This window comes from Alternaria dauci, chromosome 5, assembly GCF_042100115.1.
Source record: "Alternaria dauci strain A2016 chromosome 5, whole genome shotgun sequence".
Taxonomy (NCBI): Eukaryota; Fungi; Ascomycota; class Dothideomycetes; order Pleosporales; family Pleosporaceae; genus Alternaria; species Alternaria dauci.
The window spans coordinates 2,193,325-2,212,538 of NC_091276.1; the positions used below are offsets into that span (position 1 = coordinate 2,193,325).

A 19,214-nucleotide genomic window follows, 5' to 3' on the forward strand; every position below is an offset into this window, starting at 1 on the left:
GGATCCGCCTGAAGCGACAAACTTGACACATTTTCCATCAGCGGGTTCGCGGGTCCACTTCCCATCCGGCGAAGATTCTACCGCCAGCATAAGAACGCTCGTGCTCCCCGAGTTTCCCTAAAGAGAGCCACGAGTCAATTTTTGACACCTCTAGTCCATGCATGTTTGAGCTCAGACTACGAAAATTTCCCAGCGGATTGCGAATATCTGACACACGAATCAAATCTTTTACCGCTTCTTCTACTCAACGCCTCCCCATCATATGCGTCAAGTATATATGTAGACCAACCGGCCTAGCGACAAAAATCTTTCCTGAGCAACAAACTTCCACAGCGACATCTTTTCCTTGATCATTGACACGCATCATTCCATAGCGACACCTCCTGAGCGACTTCCTTGCCCAGCGACCCTACATCCACAGCAACATTCCACAGCGATACAAACTCCTTGCAACAATCCCAAAAACCTTTTGCCGGAATAATCCACACCCCCAAAACGTCAACAACGATCGCCATCATGTCTTCCACCCAAGCAACGCAGCCATTCCGTTTTCTGGATCTACCCGGAGAGATGCGCAACAACATCTACGACCTTCTACTATGCTCCTGGGAAGATGAAGTGGAGCATGACCCAAGCCTGAGCAGCAAGCTGAGCCGACGCAGCCCAAGCAACCCTTCATCGTCCCTTCTTCGCGCGAACAAGCAAATTTACGCAGAAGCGTCAGACTACATGATCAAGCGGAACCAATTCGTCCGCATCACCTGCCGAGGTCTGGACTCCCGGAACCTGTTTCTCGGCGAAGGAATTCCGGTAATCACAACCGACGCGCGCAAAGTTAGCCTTTTCGATGGTCACGTCATGCACATTACGCTTTCCAAGCCAGCTTTTGCGCCATCTCCGTTTCAGTTCTCTGAATTCGAGATCATGATGCTTCGATCCGACTTGCCCAAGTTGTGCGAGCAATTAGACATTGAGAGCGTAATGGCGGATGCGAACTCGACCACAAGCGAGCACGCGTCCATCAACGCCTCGATCAGACTGAACTACGCGCACACTCGATTTTTTACACCAAAGATCCAGGAGCGCCTGTTAGAGCCTATTGCGACGTTTCTTCGCGGCGTACCCGACATCAAGATCTCGGGATTCGTCGATGCAGCCCTTGCGGAAAGCGTGAGGAACCAGGTCGCACAGCCCCGCTGGACAGAGCCCAACGCGACAATCGAGGAGATCGGCACCGGTGTAGACGTCGGCAAGCGCCAGTGGCAGCAAAACAACTTTTACTCTGCTTCTGAATCCTGGGCGTATGCAATGCGCACTCTTGAGCGCATGCGTCATAGCTCCTCCTGGATCGGTCTGCAGAAAGCTGGTGGGGAGGACTTTGTGAACAAGACCACGGATCTCTACTTCACCCTGAACCTTTTCCACGCCCAGTTCCTGCAAGTGGACATGGCCAACGATCAGTCCCAAGGTCCTCTGGTGCAGCGAAACGGTCGGGTCGCGATACAGCATCTACGCAAGTGCGAGACTGCGGCTGCACGTTTTGCGCAGCACGCCGGCGCTACATGGACGCCGAGCAACCAGCAGTCGGCTAAGATGCTGTTCCGTCACGCCCGGTGTTTGAGGCTGATGCGCGACACCGCAAACAGCGTCAGAGCCGTCACCCTGATTGAAGAAGCTGCTGCGCTTGCACCTACAGACATTGCGATCCGAGATGAGAAGGATGCGGTGTTGGCGTGGGAGGCTGAGCTAGAGGAAGCGCGCCGCTTGCTAGAAGAGCAAAGCCAGACATTGCGCGTGCAGAGGTCGATCTGGTCATCGATTTGGGATGCAGTTGCCGAGTTGGCATCTTGAACAAAAGTACTGTAGCATAGCGATTTTTCTAGTTTTGATACCCAGTATTTATTTTACCACTTGCTGAGCGATACGTCGCCAGCTGTAATCACTACCATCAAGATCTCTCAATATACGTGTGTTTGATCGTCACGGATAACTGGGGAGCCTACGCTGGATGCTGCATAAGTGCGTGTGGCAACCGGGATAGGGACGGACCGCTGCCGCTCCAGTAACACTTTCAACGGATGGGGTATGCATCGGCATTACATGTTAAAAGCCGAGCGGCTGATGATCAGTCGTAGAGGTATGAGTAGTTTCTCAGTATTCGGTTCCTCTTCCCTTTCGCTTCACACCCACTTTTCATATTCTCAAAATCCAAAACGTCGATAGAACCAACTTATGTGGCACGGAAGATCTCGAAACGAACGTTCAAATTCCACATGTTGGACATGGCCTTTTCTTCGCTTACAAAAATGTCCCGGAATGCACTCATCGCTGCCTCATGATCGGACTTTGGGTCTTCTGTCTTTTCGAAAATGGCCCCTAAAGAATCTTATGTTCCAATAAAACGAAAACAGATGTCACTTATGCGGCACTTGTCCTACCCTCCATCCATACACAACTAGAGCATTCAGATTTCCAAAAACTGTTCAATCTTGACGTATGAGATCCATTCTTCAAAAATTCCACCATTCACCACATGCTTCTGTCCAAATGAAGGATACTTCCAGCACATGGCGGAGGTCTCGCTCCTGTATCCTAAAGAACATCGTTCTTGAGGCATGGTCTGGATCTGAGCACGATATGAACCCGTCTTACCTGTTCGTCTTCCTTTGGCTAAGACTTCCACATGAATTCGCAAAATTCCCGGCCAGAGTGTGCATGTTGCGACTTTTCCTGGCCTGAGTATTTGAGAACATGGTGGAAACTACGAAATGTCCGGGGGACAAGTATGAATACGATCAATATACCAAACTTGATTTGTTTATCGAGTTCAATATCGCGTATGCCTTAGATATATACTCGCAGCACATCACATCCGGGTGCCCACAAGCCTTTTGAAGGCAATCTCACACATCTCAGTCCGTACATGATACCTAACCAACAACGAAAACCTTTGAGACTCTTGCGCGACGAACCATCGCCCTGCTGTTCGCGCGACCAAACCGAACAAATATAAGCTTCTCATATTCATTATCTTGTTCTTTTGCATTCTATCGTTACGACTTTCCAAAAACCAAAACCAAAACAACACGCTTGCCATCCATGCTGTGGTGGGAGTATCAAAAGCCACATCATCGCGGTTCATGATTGGACTTTCTTTCGGACCAGTGGAGATATATCAGCCTGTAAGAATGTCCGAAAAGAGATAGGCTCTTGCCTTCTCGGATCATCGTCTTTGAAGCATCTATCCCTGTTGTATCCAGGCAGGGAGAGATGTCCAGGCTTGGGCTTCGACATCTGCATTAGCCCTACGCTCCATGTTCTCCATATTAGAGATTTCGAGCGATGAATCATTCTCCCGTATAGCGGTGATTGAGAAACGTGTACCAAAATTCTCCGCAGACAAAATGATGACGGTGGCCGTCAAGATGATCAAGCTGCCCACTGAGCCTTGAGAGAGTGCGTTTTGCTCTTCTTCCCCTCGATGCTCTTGTCGTCTTTGTAACTGCGAACTTCTTGATTCACACCTTTACTGAAAAGAATCTTTGATTGAGTCAATGCCCACATTTAAAACTATCCCTCAAAGAAGCCCATGGTTCAGGACGATTTTCTCATCACTGCTCCAAGAACGTGATAAAGTTTTTGACGGCTTGCCTGATTATCATGACGTCTGTGAAGCACCTCCCCTCACTCACAACAACTATGCGAGCAGTTGGGGGTAGCACGTGCAATGTAAGGGCGGTGAAGGAAAAGGCGGCTCATATGGAGTAGTAGATCCATTGGGCCAACGGTGGTTTCGCGGATCTGCTGTTCCACTCCACCATTTACGGCAGGGCAACAGCAGCTATTACTAGATTTTAGTATACTGAGCCTCTGATTGAAGACAAGAACTTGGAGATCCAACCAGTAGACAATATTCCTTCTCCAGGCAAGTCCACGCGTCACTCTTCGGACGATTACTCTTGTAACCGTCAGCCGAGTGCTTCCAAGAGTCGCAGAATCTTCTCTTGCAAGGGTTCCATTACGGCCAAGAACCTTTCCATCTAGGAGCCAGAAGAAGTATCCCCATGATACTGCTCTAGAAAAGATTGGGTCAGAACCTCATTTCTGTGTGCGTCGCATTTACAATTTGTCTGTCCTCACGAAGTTTGCGTCGTGGTTCACATATGTCAATGACGAAATCTCCTAGTCAACATGTTGAACCCATCTGAGCACGACTGCGCAGCGTGAATGAGTCCGTCCAGTGAACGTTGGCCATCTTGTACCTGTCCCAGTCGCCAATTTCGCCATCTCACTACATGGTGCAGGCTCTCGGTACAGCGGAAATCAATAACCCTCTCTTACGTGGTCCGGAAGGGCTGAGCTCTCTTGGACATTCTCGTCCACAGAAATAAGCCGGAGGCTGCTCCGCAGACTGCCTTGGCAATCTTCCCTCATAACATTCTGCGCACCCAGCGTCTTTTGCTTCTTAGGGCCAATGCTATGAGATATGCCATGAGCTTGGGGAGTCTCGTGTATGTGGGGGAAGACTGGTGATGGCGTGCTTATATGCTGTGCGTTGTCCTCGTCGTCTGACCGCTCGTATTTCCACTTCTTTATCAATGCTGTATCATGTTCATTCCGCCAACAGCCGTACAAGTTGTCCTATTCATCAACCCAAGACCTCAGTAAAGTGGCCCCGAAGCTTTTTGTGATGGGTGGTGATGGCATGGCCAATGTTTCGAGGTAGCAGAATCGGCTACTTGCAAGATGACAGAAATCGTTATTAAGACTACTAGTATGGACCACACAGTCTGGGATACGCTGTCGAGAGATGCAAAAGAAAAGGAAGATTGTGAGGAAGAAGAAGGGTTGGTGCGTTTCGGCGATGGGGACCACCTGTTCCTACACGGCACGGATAACGTCATAATCTTCCCTCCTTACCACGAACCTTGTGTCGTGTATCGACTACGCCGCATTCTTTAACCCTTTCGGCGCATCGACCTATTCTTTCATCGATTCAACTGATAGCTTGTCATCGCTGTGGTTCAACGAGGAATTTCTTTTCCACATCGAAAGATCTGTTGCGCGAAGCATGTCGGACGAACGGCACAGTGGATACCGCGGCTAATACGTGGCTGCTAGCCTCATCACAATTCCCGAGGTTCGGAAAGCTAGGAAAATCACAACGGCAACGAGGCTTCAGGAACACGTTCGGCATAGTTTACGCAGCCAGGTTGTCCATGTAAATAGGTATGTACAATTCAAAGGTCTACATTCGTATAATGCATGGTCGTTGTCCTTCTATGAATCCCACATTACTGATCATTAATTTAGAGACGACCGGACAAACTACCCACTATCTTGGGAGTAAGTTTTTATAAGAACGACTGGTATATCATCAAATTCGCAAGCGCATGTCGAAAATACAACTACACGATGCCACCACCGATACTTAGGTGGTGTAGTAGAAGTCGGGACGCTCATCACCCAGGTCGTCGATCTCATCCTCGGTCTTGCCCTGCACCCAGTGGTCGCGCTTACCCGCCTTCCTGAGCTTGTTCTCGCGCTTGAGCATGACGTGCATGAAGAGAGTTCCACCGAACAGGAACAAGAACATGTAGGCAAGGACGATGCTGTGGCCAGTGCGGTAGTGTGGGGCCTCCCACTTGTTGTAGATGTTGGAGGACACGACACCGTTCATGTTACCCCAGCCGACGACGACACCGACCATGACACCACGCTTGAGCGAACCCTCGACGTTGTTGGAGGCCCATGTGAGCGTGTTGGATACCGTGGGGTAGATACCCATGGCACCGAGGAAAGTGGCAGCATACTGAACGTGCGGGTTTGTCGTGGCAAGCAACATGGCGAAACCGACGCATCCGATCAACGAAACAGCCATGTTGCAGATACCGCGCAACTTCGTCCGATCGGCGATCCAACCGATAGCAACCGTCAAAGCGGCAGCGCAGGCGTAAGGCGGGACAGACAAAAGCTGGGCCTTTGTGCCTCTGTGGCCCATGGCGAGGAGAATGGTCGGGAGGAAGAGCGAGAAAACGTACAATGGGCAAAGGCAGCCCATGTAGATGACGGCATATCCCCAGGTCTTCCAGTCGCGAAGAGCGGCAAATACATGTCGACGGTCGATGCTTCCGACCTTGGCGCGGGCTTGTCCATCAAGCTTGAGTCGGCGCACAGCGCGCAGCTTCTCGTCGGCGTCAAGGAATCGGGCCGTGTCCGGGAAGTCGAAAACCATCCACCAACAGAAGATACCGACAAAGACTGTCATCAGACCCTCGATGATGACTGTTCAGGTTAGCGTAGGTCACACCGTTGTGATGTGGGGACATACAGATCCATCGCCAGCCTTCGTAACCACCTATTCCGTCCATCCCAGTGATGGCGGCGGCCAACAAACCACCGAAAGAACCAGCGAGGGCTGCGGCGGAGAAAAAGAGGGCGGCACGGAAACCTAGTTCCTGACGCTTGTACCAGCAGCTGTCCCATTGTTAGCATGATGTGCGGATCGGCGAACGGATTACTCACGAAAGGTAGTAGTTGACACCAGGAAACAGACCTGCCTCGGCGATTCCAAGGAAGAACCGACAGGCCAACAGACCAGCCTTGTTGTGGACGACACCCATGAGTGTCATGATGATACCCCACGCGAGGATAATGGCGGTGAAGAAGACACGGGGAGACCATTTCTTGATGGCGATGTTGGTGAGTGGCTCGAATCCGGCGTAGGAGATGAAGAAGATGGTCAGCGCGACGTTGTAGTCTCGGCCGCCCATCTTGAGAGCGGGCTCCATGTTTGCAACACGTGCGTTTCCGATGTTGGTGCGGTCCAGGAAGGAAAGCAGGTACAAGAGCGACAGCCACGGAATCAGCCACTTGTCCATCTTCCAGACGAGCGCTTTATCCTGGATGGCATTAGTACGTGGCCAGAAGAGTCAACAACACAGAGAGTGGCATACCAGTTTGGCGCGCTCCTCGTCGCTTTTGCCCGCATCTGGGTCGGGATACTCTTCGAGATCGCTAGGACCACTGATCTGGGAGCTGCTGACATCGTTGGCGTAGATGGCTTGACCCTTCTCGACAGCGTCGAGGCTGGTCTTTTGTTGTATGGCTGCCATGGTGTTTGGTGCCTGGGGTGGACTGGAGTGCAAGAGTCTGAGGGGACACACTCAAGAGGGGCAGCCAAGTGTCTCTATATGTAGTCGGGCTTGCAAAGGCCGTGGGTGTGTTGCCCGAAGCGCGACGGACCCTGCTGGGGTTGACAAGACTAGGTTGCTAGCGCGACCCGGGACCCCATGGGGCGGTTGGATGGGACGAGGTTGTGGATCTGACTTGGCCCGTCAATTGCTGCGTCCGAGCGTGTCGGTGGGAAGGGCGCCGAAGGAGGAATGATGCGATGGCTCTACGGCACCTTGACTTGGCGCTAGCGGCTGCGGTACCACGATGCCCTTTGCCTTTGTCAAATCTGTCACCAACCAACCGACTGGCTGCCGAAACCCACGACAGTTTGTGTCTTACCGATCATTTTGGACGTACATCTCAGCGGTTCCAGACAAAGCGCGCATCCTTAAATTGGGTTTCAGCCTCCCAACTCCCATCCCTATGCCAGGACTGCGGACGGATAGCGCTGCGGCCCATACGAAAGCAATTATTCCACCATGTCGGTGTTTAGGCAGAGCCCCTCGTCGCTCCGGGCCAAGCACATGGATTAGGAACTTGCTGCGTTCCAGAACGACCGGGACTTGCGTTAGATGGAAGAGCTGGGCACCGGCGACGCGACCATTCGAAGCCAGCCAAAGGCGCCACCCAAGACCTTGGCACAACGCCTTCCAGCATGGAGCCGCGGATAAGGACGCAGCGGCAGGGTGTTGCTTTTCAGCCGGCTGAACGAAGCTTTGGATAGTGCATCATTCCGCTATTCTGGGCTGCGCTGTGCGACAGAGAGGCCAAAATTGGACGATTTTTGACGTTGTGGTGTTGAACTTGCAACAGCGGAGTGCACGTCAAACAGCGGACTTTTCCCCGCCATTCTGGGGAATTGTGGAGTAGCTTGGCCGGGCTAGAGTCAGCCGGGCTTGATTAGAGTGCCCCACTGTCCAAGTGGTCGACTTTGCCTGGTGTGCTCTGCGAGAGTCCCGCTGTCCGCTACTGGGGTAGAGCTGACGAGAGCCCAGATTGGTGCGTCGGATAAATGGAGCACTGGCCGCGTGCAATTCGCCAGCACCGTCCATCGGCCACGGCGTCAGCGGAACAATGGAAGCTGCTTAGTCCTGGCTGCGTACAAGCATCATGGATAGCAACAGCATTGGTCTCTGGTAACTTTGGACGTCCGCTGTACCCGGGCCACGGTTTGCAAGCGACACTAGGCACGGCATTTGCAGCACCATTTGCGTTACTCGCACGTGGCCCCGCAGCGCTATCGCTGGCGGTTTGTAATCGTTGCGCTGCCCCAAAGGCCAGCGTACAAATCCAAACACCACCATGGCGCACACACGATGTCATGCCTAGAAACGCCAACGAGCGCACCAAGCTGATCGCCCATGTGCTCGTCGCGTGGCCATCAGACCGAGTCAAGGCAGATCAGCAAACGTTGAACTTCGCCCCTCGCCTGCTCCCACCCTCTCAACGCTCTGCATGTCTGTCCCCAATTACGTGCTGCGCGGTCATCTAGCTGCGTTGCTGCGGCGCACTCAGATGCATGTCCAATACTCCCGCTTATGACAGGCCCCCCCCCAGCTGTATTGCGACCTGTCGGCGTCGGGAACGTGCACTCGCCTTTTCGTAAACATGCTGGAAGAGAGATTGCCTGTCTCTGCGGCCAACCACGCCGCAATAAAACACGGTGTCAGTACTCAATACTGACATCTCAACAACGCATTTACTGGCAGATGCAAGGTCAGCCCCAACACACGTTGATTGCTTTTTTCACTTCGCAAGACCATCCAGAATCAGGGTCGCTTTATCTCTTGGTATTCATTTATCTGTCTTATCAAACACGGACGTCGGCTATGCGCGTCTAGCAAACTATCGTATGCAGCGTCGTCTAAGCGCAGACATCCAGCCTGGCCACCGATGGGTCGTGGTCACTGACTTGCGCATCGAATTCCGGCCATGTGTTCAAGTGAAGGTGTTCAAACTCCGACCTGCTCTTTGCCAGAGACGGCGAAACGAACATGTGGTCCAACTCTTGGGCATTCATGTCGAAAAGGTACGTGTAGCGCTCGACCTTGTCAATTTTGGCTACCTCGTCCATGTCCTTCAGCCCGCTAATCTGGACGTACTCTTCCAGGGGCTGCACGAAGGCGAATTCGTTGAAATCACCTGCACTCACGACGCGGGCGTTCTTGTCCTTCGAAAGGATATCCTGTGTTCTATTGTCAGCCTTGCTCGTGTCTTTTTCTTCAATTTCCATGCTCAGGGGCACAAAAGGGCATTCCTTTCGTGCGAAAATGGCGTTCTTGGTATCGCCGCAGGAACCAAGGTACGCGAAACTTGCTGCAGCCACCCTTCTCCGCGCCGCCCTGCCGCATAGAGCCGCAGCCGACATCTGAACGTACCTTGACAAAGTTTGCGGTGAGACGCGACTGTTCGAGACGGACGTCTATGGGCGTGTTGTTAGCGACTGTCGCACGAGCTCGTTCAGTTTGATGAACTTACCTACGCCACCGTTGACAGGTGGTCGAGCATCTCCGTGCAAGCTGCTGCTTCCTCCCTTGGAAGCAAAGTGGACATTGACGGTAAAGAATACGTCCGACTTCTTCGCGCCAGCCTTTCCGATCACCTCCCATTGCGCGACCAACGGCTTTCGGCTCGCTGTCCACGCAGCATTGGCGGGCTCGACACGTCCAGGGTTATATTTGAGCGTCGGGCCAGCAAGAACCTCGTTGGCATCGAGCGGACCACCTGGGTTGGGCTTGTAGAGGCGGATCAGGTTGGGCTTGTACAGGTAGGCGACACGAATGTTACCACCTGGCTGGCCACCATCCTGATCGTCAACAGGCACAATGTCTATGAATGTGTAGTTGGGGCCACCTGCAGCTGAGATGGCAGCAGTGAGAGTGGAAAGGGTAAGGTTCGAAGACACAACTGCGAGAGGTCAGCGTTAGATTCAGGCACGGATCAACAAGCCGACGGCATGTATCGTAACATGCGTGGGACGCGTGAAAGGTAGGACAACTCGTGTGCGGCCCGCTAGCAGATACAGCATCTGGAAAGCGAGGGAGAGGGTGTCAACCAAACTTTCTGAAACACTTACCTGCGTCATTTGTAGGACCATTGTCGTCTTGTACTTCCTGTACAAAGATGATATCTGGACTGTTCATGTAGTTGACGATATGGTTGGCCAGATCAGGATGGTGGTCAGATGTAGGTGCCAAGTTCTCCACGTTGTAGGCGCCAAAGGTGATGCCGTCGCACTTGCCATTTGATACGAGCTTTGTCGCCGAAGGAATGGTAGGCTGCTGGCTGCTGGTGACCTTGATCGCGGTCGTCGGGAGGATTCGGTAGAAACCAAAAGCGTAGGTGACGATACCGGTGATCTCCTCAATGGTATCACCCATCTTGGCGTCAGTGGGGTTCCTGGTTCCGTCAAGCGGCGTACCGATGATGATTGTCTCTGGGTTGGCGTCCTTGTCGGTCATGGTCAGACCGCCGCGCTTGTTGCGACCCGTCACCTTCCAGTTTCCAGCAATCCATGTGTCGCCGAATTGGTTGGGCTTGGTAAGCACAGTAGGCGCCTGGACAGTAACCAATTCGCCAGACAAACTCTCCCAAAAGTCAAGACCGTACTTCTTGGGCTGCAGCTCCGGGTTCGCAACGCTGATCTGCGATACATTGTTGGGCACAGCGAAAACATCTCCGCCGTCCAAACTGCTGTACTGCTCTTTGGGTGGTTCGGGCGTATCTGTGCCAATGACCAGCGACTTTACAGCGGCTCCTGAGCTGAGCCGCCCCTGCAGTACCGGCGCCGAAAGCTCGGTCAGGTAGATGTAGTCTCTGTTCGAGCGGTACTCGAGTACCCTTCCTCCCACGACAATTGTATCGCCCACCGTCAAGTTTGCGCCAAATGTGCGACCGAAAACGTACAGGGACTCGGATGTCCGGTCGTCGCTGTCAGGCGTTGTCGATCGCAACCAGAGGCCATCGGGCCCCTTTGCCGTGATAACACCGGTGACGTTCGAAACGGTCTGATCCTTATACGGCGAGAGGAACTTGTTGCCATTGATCTCTGCAATCGTAAGCGCAGTAGACACTGCCACAGACGCCGAGAGGGCGAGGAACCGCGTTAGAGGCGCCATAGCGAATGGAGAACGAGAGTGATTCGGAATGGGTATCTCTGGGAAACACAAGAGAAAAAACTGAGGCTCCGGCCCCATCTTCTTATAATCCCCATGCCGCCATGCAACGATGTCTTTCCAAGAACCCGGTACCGGTGCTCGTTCAATGGCGATCGCGCTATCCTACAATACACTCCACTACACTTGACCTGTTCCTGACTTTTATCGCCGCATCGCCCCCCGGCCTAGCCGCTGACAATCCACCCCTCACTAACTCATAGTCGCGATTGCCTATCAGAGCAGGAGAATAACATATCGCCGCTCACGCGCGAGCTCCGATGACTCTTGGCAATACTACAGACTTTCTTGTCGTGCTTGACCACTTTGTCGACGCGTGCTGCGGCGCGTGTGCTGTCATTGGCTCATGTTCGCAGTGCTGGGGTGCGGAACCCTGGTTGGGCGCGGGCCGAGGTGCTAGCTGCTTAGGGAAGGTGGACGGTGATTGGTGCGAATGCGGGATGCTGGGAGATTGGGCGGCGGGTTCCGCTAGGCCTGGAGAAGCGATCTAGGGACTTTGCTATCAATCAGACCGAGGAGATAAGACACGTGTGTTGTGGCCGCATGCGTGGTATAGGAGGCGCGGCTTAGACAGGTGTGGCGGTGGAGCGACGGATGGGTGAAGAATGAAGAATGGTGGTCGATGAAAGACGGCAAGGAATGGGAGGGGCGCACGTGGACTTGGCGCAGGACATGTTTCTTTCTTTATGGATGAGTCTGGTAGCGGACGCTTGACGATGTGTCATGATATATGCGAAGAGTAACAAGCTCGTTCCTGGTAAGTTGCACCTGATCTAATTACAGACTAGAGGCAATTATAGTCGACGCAGGGCAGTGTAGGATATATCGAGTACACAACAGGCTAGAGTACACTTGGATGCAAAATGTAGAGAAAGAACCATCATCACGGGCCACTTTAGCAATAGCGTTTTCATATACTAGCAATGCCGATAGTCACGCATCTGCAACGTGTGATGAGCCAACCTTCTAGTCCTCTTCCCTCCATTCACTATCTCCACCAAACCGCCTGGTAGGCTTCTTGAAGTCTTCTAGGTATTTGTGAGAGCGCTCTTGCGTGTATTTTGCGTCCCTCTTCGCCTGAGCTATGGCAAGCGCTACTGCCATCTTCGAAGATGGTCCAGTTCTCGGTGGGTGAGCTTTGTCAATTGATCAATCAGTCAGTGCCCCGGCATGAGCAAGGAGGAAGGGTGTCATACCCAACTCTGTACCCGCGGTGCCCGTCGAAGTATACTGAGTATTCTCTTGGGTCTGGCCTACACCCCTGATACTACCATTGTGGCTGCTCCCATGGGCTTCGTGTGAATCGAATGTCCTCGCCTTTTTAGGCTCGTCGTAATATGCGGAGCTAATGTCCTCACTAGCTCGACGTTTCGTAACAGTTGCTTTTGACCAAGCATTTTGTGTATGAGCAGTCGCTGGTAGGGTGAGCACTTCACTTTGGTCGATAGGGTAAGGAAAGGGATGATCACAGCCCCCAGAACCTACGGGCTCTGGTGAATTCGTTGTGTGCTGTTCGTCGGGTGGCGCTGTCTGGGGCGGCTGTAAACCTTTAAGCGGAGCCATGTACGGTGTTGGGGGTAACCCCATCATCACGATAGGATGTGTCAGATGTGAGGTGTCTGCGTGTCGACAATGTGCTCTTCGAACGGTTCGTACCGCTCGCTGGTGTTCAGACTGCGAGACTGGACTGCCCGATGGGTCGCGTGGGTTGGATGAGATACTCGGCAGGCTTTTCCTTAGTCTTCTCCATACAGCTGGCAAGAGCAAGTTGTTAGCCAGCCGATCTTGAGAGGGTGAGACAGATGTCATGTACCTGGAGTCTGTGTCATTACACAATCCTGGAACTTGACACGTAGACGAGTGGGGTCCTTGAGCGGAGGGTCCTCTGTTGACGGTAGTGAGGGAATTGGCTCTGGAGAAAGTCGTATTTCATGGACCGGCGACGCGTTCCGTGTGGACGATGGGGAGCAATTCGACATCGATGACGTCGGTGAAGCCGCCCGTGAAGATTTCATAGCCTTGTATCGCCACGGCAAGTATTCGCGTTCCATTTCCTCGATATCTTGAGCCGTAATAACGAGCTCATTGCAATTACCGGGGTATGTCGAGTAAGCTAAGAGGCGGTAGCATAATTCGGATATGGGTGTCTTTTTGGTTTCGTCCTTTTCCGTGATGTCGGTGAGAAGCTTAGCCGTTGCATGACGGAAAGTTTCGAGCAGGAGGTCAACTAGCAATCGACTCGCCAGCATATCCTTTCGTCGCCTCTGGACAATCTCAAGGCACTCCATCTCTCGATGGAACTGAGGTACTATGAGGAGTTGAGGGGATTTGAGGATCTGTGATCGAAGAACCTCTATTCGAATTTCAATCAGATTGAGAGTACCCAGCTCCACCTCTAGGAATCCCTGAAACATAGAAGGACGCTCCACCAATCTTCGTGCGGGTGCTTCCGAAAGGTCCCAAGGCTCAGGCGTGACGAGCAGCTCTGGTGCTGCGAGGCGTGTTCTAGCCTTACGGTAAATGCGCATTCTTAGTGTGTGACACCGCTCTAGAGCATGCACCTCTTGTGCAGCTGTGTGTTGTTGCGCATTGGCCTTCCGTGCTGCAGTAGCAGCATCGATTGCATCCCAGGAAGCTCTTCTCGCAATGGAAAGGCTACCAAGCTATTAGCATTTTCTTCGAGCCCTGCCTGCGATACAAATAGAACAATGATCAATGTTTCCCAGAACGACGTCTGTAGGCAACAGAATGCCGGGCGCTGTTGCCAGGTTCTCATGCACAGGGAAAATTATGAATACCGCAACGACATACTGTTGGGATGTTAGCTGGGTATGCTAATAATTCATGATGGGAGCCTGACCTGATAGGGAGAATCCGGCGAAGTACGACCTTCCATGTTTGTAGGAACCTTGGTGGGCTCTTCTTCAACCATGGTGTCTATTTGTCCCGTCAAGCTGTCCGACCTGCCTCTGTTTGCGGAGGTACGTAGTCCATCGGCGAAGGATTTGGGGAGATCTGCTTCGTACAAGTCCCTGTTGGGATCATCGATTATGGAAGAACAAGTCTTATCATCCCCAGGGCTACTGACAGACACAAGTGATGACATGATGTAGCGATTATGGGAAAGGCTTGTGATGTATATGAGTGCTTGCGTGTATGACTATAGCGAGTCTTGCAGGTTGGATCGATGCGGGACGGATCAAGGCTGGTCCGAAAAGTTGTAGTGGTAGCAATATGTGCCGAGTGATAGCCTGTATGCATTAGTAGGTAATTTCTCCTATGTATAATTTGCTCACCAGTCTTGCGGTACCAATGCCGATAAAGATGCTGGTACGTACAAGAAAACAACGGTGTGTTTCGGAGACCAGGCGCTTCTGTAGACTCTTTGCTATACGGGTTTGCAAGTAAAGCACATGCCCAGTTGTGTGCAAAAGGAAGGGAAGACTGTAAACCGGTGGGGGAAGGTACTGGGTCGAGCCTCGGAACAGCAGGCGTGAACGTAGAGTTCCTTCAACAACCTCAACACTTCTACCTCCCAGCCTCCTAACAACCTGGTAGCTCCTGTACCACCGGAAATTCTTCTTTCGGCTGCCACATTTCCACTCTTGCAGGTGGCATCTCATATCTTTCCCCTATCTTGCAGTCGAATTTGGCAGGCCTCGGCTTCAGAGACTGCTCCATCACAACAACACTGACGCCATACGGCTTTTCCTCGTTCCCATACGTTCGTACCAAGCTGGCACGATTCCTTTTGATCTTTTTGCGCATTTGGGTCCGGCGATGTATTAGGATCATTATGATTATCATTAGAATTGCAGTGCAGGCTGCACCTACAGCGATGCCCGCTATTGCGCCGGTGGACAGAGACATGGTATGTGGGTTGGCTGTAGTCGAGGATCTCAAGGTTTTGGTACGAGTAACGTGAGTCGCAGACGGGGTCGCGGTGGGTACGATCGTTCTGTTGCTTGCCGCGAGTGGAATGGAAAGATGTACTGATTTTCGACGTGGAGGAGTCGGTTATGACGGTGCATGTATGGCCGCAGATATGTCGAAGTATTGAGGTGTTAATGTTATGAGCATCGTATGCGCAGCGCACTAGTCAGTGCAGTCCCAGCTCACAGACAAACAGTGAACAGCACAGCTACTTGCGCACCATGTCTTATGCCACTTTGCCATCCACAAAGCACAAGGAGAGAAACTTCGTAAGATCAATAGTCGTTCATCTCCACATCGCGCCGATCTGGCGAGGCATGCTATTACTGGCAGCTTTAAGCGGAACACCCGGTAGCATTTATTACTTCTTTGGGATTATCAGGCCAAAACATGGTCTGAGGACAGTCTTAGCCTGAGTATCGAAGGATTCGGCTGGCGTCCAGAGCGATGGAATCGGGGAAAATCTGACCCGCGCGCCACAACGTGGGATGCAGAAAAGGAGACCTTTGTGTCGCTGATGATGTCGTGTACGTATAGCTGTCAGCTGCACGTGGATGCTTTAAGCTCTTACATTTTATGTACTCCCTTGTTGTGAAGTCAACGAGGAGGGCTATATACACAGTGGGAGTGAGGGGAAGTTTATGATGGCATCCACAGCGAAACTCACCTAGACATCTCCGCATAAGATCTGAGCGTTAGAACGGCGCTAGTACGGAAGCAGTGTTAGCGCCTGTCTTACTATCTCATCACAGCGGTATCTATGGACGAAAGCACCATTAGAAGAAGCAGGATTTTTTCAAGAAATGAAAGTTCGGAGTTCAGCAACGATATCCAATGGGTGCAGCGAGTCGCATACCTCTATAGTAGAGGGAAAAGGTTTATTATAGAAGCTAAGGTACGCGCCCGAGCATCCGCCTCCCACCAAGCGAGACAGCTTTGTAGGGAGAAATCGGAGGGTATATGCCCAAGTCGCTAGAAGTAGAAGTATAAGAAGCCACAGCAAAGTCTCGTCCTATCAGTGCCCCCATTGCACATCCGAATCCCAACCTTGTGCCGTATTCCCATGCCCAAGCAGACTCCAGTCCAGCCACCCATCATAACCCTATAGTCATAACATACGCAAACCATCTAAAAAGCAACACCCACCGCTCCCGAACTAAGCCCCATCAAGCTCCTCCTTCCATTGACACCAACATCCTTAGCACTAATCTCCATGCCCTTGAGCAGATCAAAGTTAGGGCTCATGGGCGGCTTCTCATTCATAAAACCCCTTGTACTTCTTCCGCTCAACAAGCCAGCCTCTGCAGCAATCTCCTTTTCCTTGACCAGCGTCAGAGGTGCAGGAACTCGGCGTAACTTTCTAGGTGGCGAAGATGTGGCGACGGTGGAGAGGGAGTGGGTTGGCGAAGATGAGCGGGTGGAAGAGTAGGATGTGGAGAAGAGTGTTACGGTAGCTGTGCCGTTGCTTTCTTGGCTTTCTTGACGTGTGTGCAAGGTGCGTGACCCTGCCGTTGAAGGACGCGAGGATGAGGTAGGAAGGGCAGGATGCGCTTCGCACTTGTAGAAAGAATTGGCGGTTTTCGGGGTTGTAGGACGCGAGCTGGACGCTAAGGACGAGGTGGAGCGCTTGATCCAGGCTCCTAATCGGGCGATTGGTGTAGTGGGGGTGGCTGGCGGTGGTGGTGTGATGGGGTTCGAGTTCAAGGGACCGGTGTGGGAGAAAGAGGGCGGGGCGAGCCTGAGTCCCATTGTTGCCCGGCGGGCTGGAGTGCCTACTTCTGGGGTCGTGGGAAGAGGCTTGAAGCTCAGAGGGGCAGAGAACGCAGAGCCAATGTCTGAAAGGGTTTCGGAACGAACATGCATGCGCATAGATGGCGCAATGTAGGGTACGTGGTGAGATGGAGAGGGTGGGGGACGGTTAATAAGCGCGGGTGATTGAGCGTTCGTGCGATACGCGCTGGCACGGCGTTCCTCAATGATCGTGTTCAGTTCGCGAATGGCATCATCTACGTCGGTCTTTGTCCGACGGAGACTGCCTGGCCGAGAGGATGGTGCAGTACTAGCACGATTGCGGGATGGAGATGGCAGACGTGAAAGTACACGAGCTGGCGACAAGGTGCCAGATGTGCGCGAGCGCTGAATCGTAGGTCTCTCGAGCATCTGATCCCCGGAAACATGTGAATGCTCTGGAAGGTATGCCATTGTAGGTGTAGCCATAGTACCCATGGTGGTTCCCGAGAGCCTCCTCTCGTGTGTGGTGGTGCTCTTCTGACTTTGAATACTGCTTCGTCGAGATTGCCCACCAACTGGTTTGCGCTTGATGATGAAGGAAGGTTCAGAAGATATAGAGCTTGTGCGTGAGTCTCTCACACGAACGTGTGCTTCGGCAGGACGCTCCAACTGCGATGGCAAATTATTCCATTCATCCTGGCCGTCAAAGTCGGGCAATGGAGATAGATGACCACAGCCGTCGGGAAGATAGATGGACAACTCAAGCGGGCGAAAGCTACGACGGCGGCGGGTGGGCATAGAAGCGTCGTTGAGCATTGAGGGAACATCATCAAGACCATCAAAGTGGCGAAAGTCAGTTGGACGACTGATGCTGGGTCGGGAGTGTGAACGCCTTGGTCGTGCAAGGGTCGAAATGCTCGCACGAGACGAGGCACGTGCTGCGTATTCGCGACTGTTGGAAACCCATTGCGAAACATGACGGCTCATCGACTGGCTCGTTGATGGACGCTGTGGCATTGGCTCAACGCAAGGCTGTGGTACGGGTCGCGGTTGTTCATAGCATATCCGCATATCAGTCTCGCCTATGGATCAAAAGCGTTAGCATCATGTAAGATTGATTGGGATTACTCCATGCGGTCCCAACATATTGGAAAAATGTTGGACCATCGTCTGTGTACAGTCGTGCATTACTGATATTAAGGGGTGCGCAAGAGTTGCATGATGCATCTCAACAAGAATGTTAGAGTTGGGGATCGACATTGGGCTGTCGGCAAGAACAGACAATGGAGACGCAAAGATGTTCGGCGCGAGAAGAGAGTACAACGAGAACAATAAGACGTGATGATGAAGAGTGAAAGGAAAGTTCAAACGTACCAGTAGCTCTCGGCGCGTCGCTTCCATCGTTTGCAAGATCCTCTTTCGATGCACAGCATCCAAATTTGATGGCCAGCCATGGAGACCTTGGTTCCTTCTCTTGCATCCTTCCGTAATCCATCTTCCTTTTCTGCTGTAGACCAGTACAGCTAACAATCCATCATCAAAAACAATCCAGAACAGTCGAACAAGAAGCGTGGTAGAGAATGTCGCGCCCAAAGAAGGCAAAATCAAAGACTAATAGTTACTAGGAAGAGGGTAGAAGAAGGCAGGAAAGTATGGTAAGGATAGAAGAAAATGGCTGACTGCGCGACCCATACGGATAAAGTCGCAGCCTGTTGACGAATGTGTTGTCCCGCAACTGGTGGTTCGCTTCTGGAATGAGCAAGCCTGTAGGTTCTGGCCGTCAGGAACAGCAAACCACTCGCAGCTCCCAGGACGACAGTGGCTCGCATGTTATAGATGAGGCCTGTCCCTTGCCTTTGCATAGGCGCCCAATGGCAGCGCATCCCTACCATGGTCGTTGTTAACCTCACAAGTTAGTTTGCGTTGAGGCTTGCGCGCATTGAGTCGAGAGGGTAGGGTGTGGGGCGTGATTGGCTACGGGAATAGAGTAAGCGCTCAAGGCAGAGCGGAGACTTGCAGTAACGTGGACCAGTGACGAGGCAATAGCGCCTGCGGCTTGAAACTGCCAGAAGCCTTGTCGGCAGGTGGCGTGCTGGGTTTCCCTTCGTTGGACAGTCTGGCATCAGGGCTGCTACTTCATATCGGGCATGTTCGAGCATGCGCACAGCTGTCGCGTCCTTGAGCGCATCATCGCGACAG

The 19,214-nt window shown here is 52.4% G+C and overlaps 3 protein-coding genes across 3 annotated transcripts; 1 reads left to right on the plus strand and 2 right to left on the minus strand.

Annotated features, from left to right (window-relative positions):
- Positions 1-7: 7 nt before the first annotated feature.
- ACET3X_006195 (uncharacterized protein) lies at positions 8-1,943 on the plus strand. Its single transcript, XM_069452379.1, has one exon. It carries the CDS (start codon positions 517-519, stop codon positions 1,849-1,851), a length of 1,335 nt encoding a protein of 444 aa, XP_069306555.1. The 5' UTR covers positions 8-516; the 3' UTR covers positions 1,852-1,943.
- A 3,488-nt stretch (positions 1,944-5,431) lies between these two features.
- Positions 5,432-7,115, minus strand: ACET3X_006196 (uncharacterized protein; the record flags this gene model as incomplete). The annotated part of the gene is made up of 4 exons (XM_069452381.1): positions 5,432-6,285; positions 6,332-6,477; positions 6,526-6,902; positions 6,957-7,115. The coding sequence occupies 4 exons, from the start codon at positions 7,113-7,115 to the stop codon at positions 5,432-5,434; spliced, it is 1,536 nt and encodes a 511-aa protein (XP_069306556.1).
- Positions 7,116-9,040: 1,925 nt separating this feature from the next.
- On the minus strand, positions 9,041-11,294 carry ACET3X_006197 (uncharacterized protein; the record flags this gene model as incomplete). The annotated part of the gene is made up of 4 exons (XM_069452382.1): positions 9,041-9,361; positions 9,555-9,598; positions 9,655-10,083; positions 10,253-11,294. 4 exons carry the CDS (start codon positions 11,292-11,294, stop codon positions 9,041-9,043), a joined length of 1,836 nt encoding a protein of 611 aa, XP_069306557.1.
- Between the last annotated feature and the right edge of the window lie 7,920 nt (positions 11,295-19,214).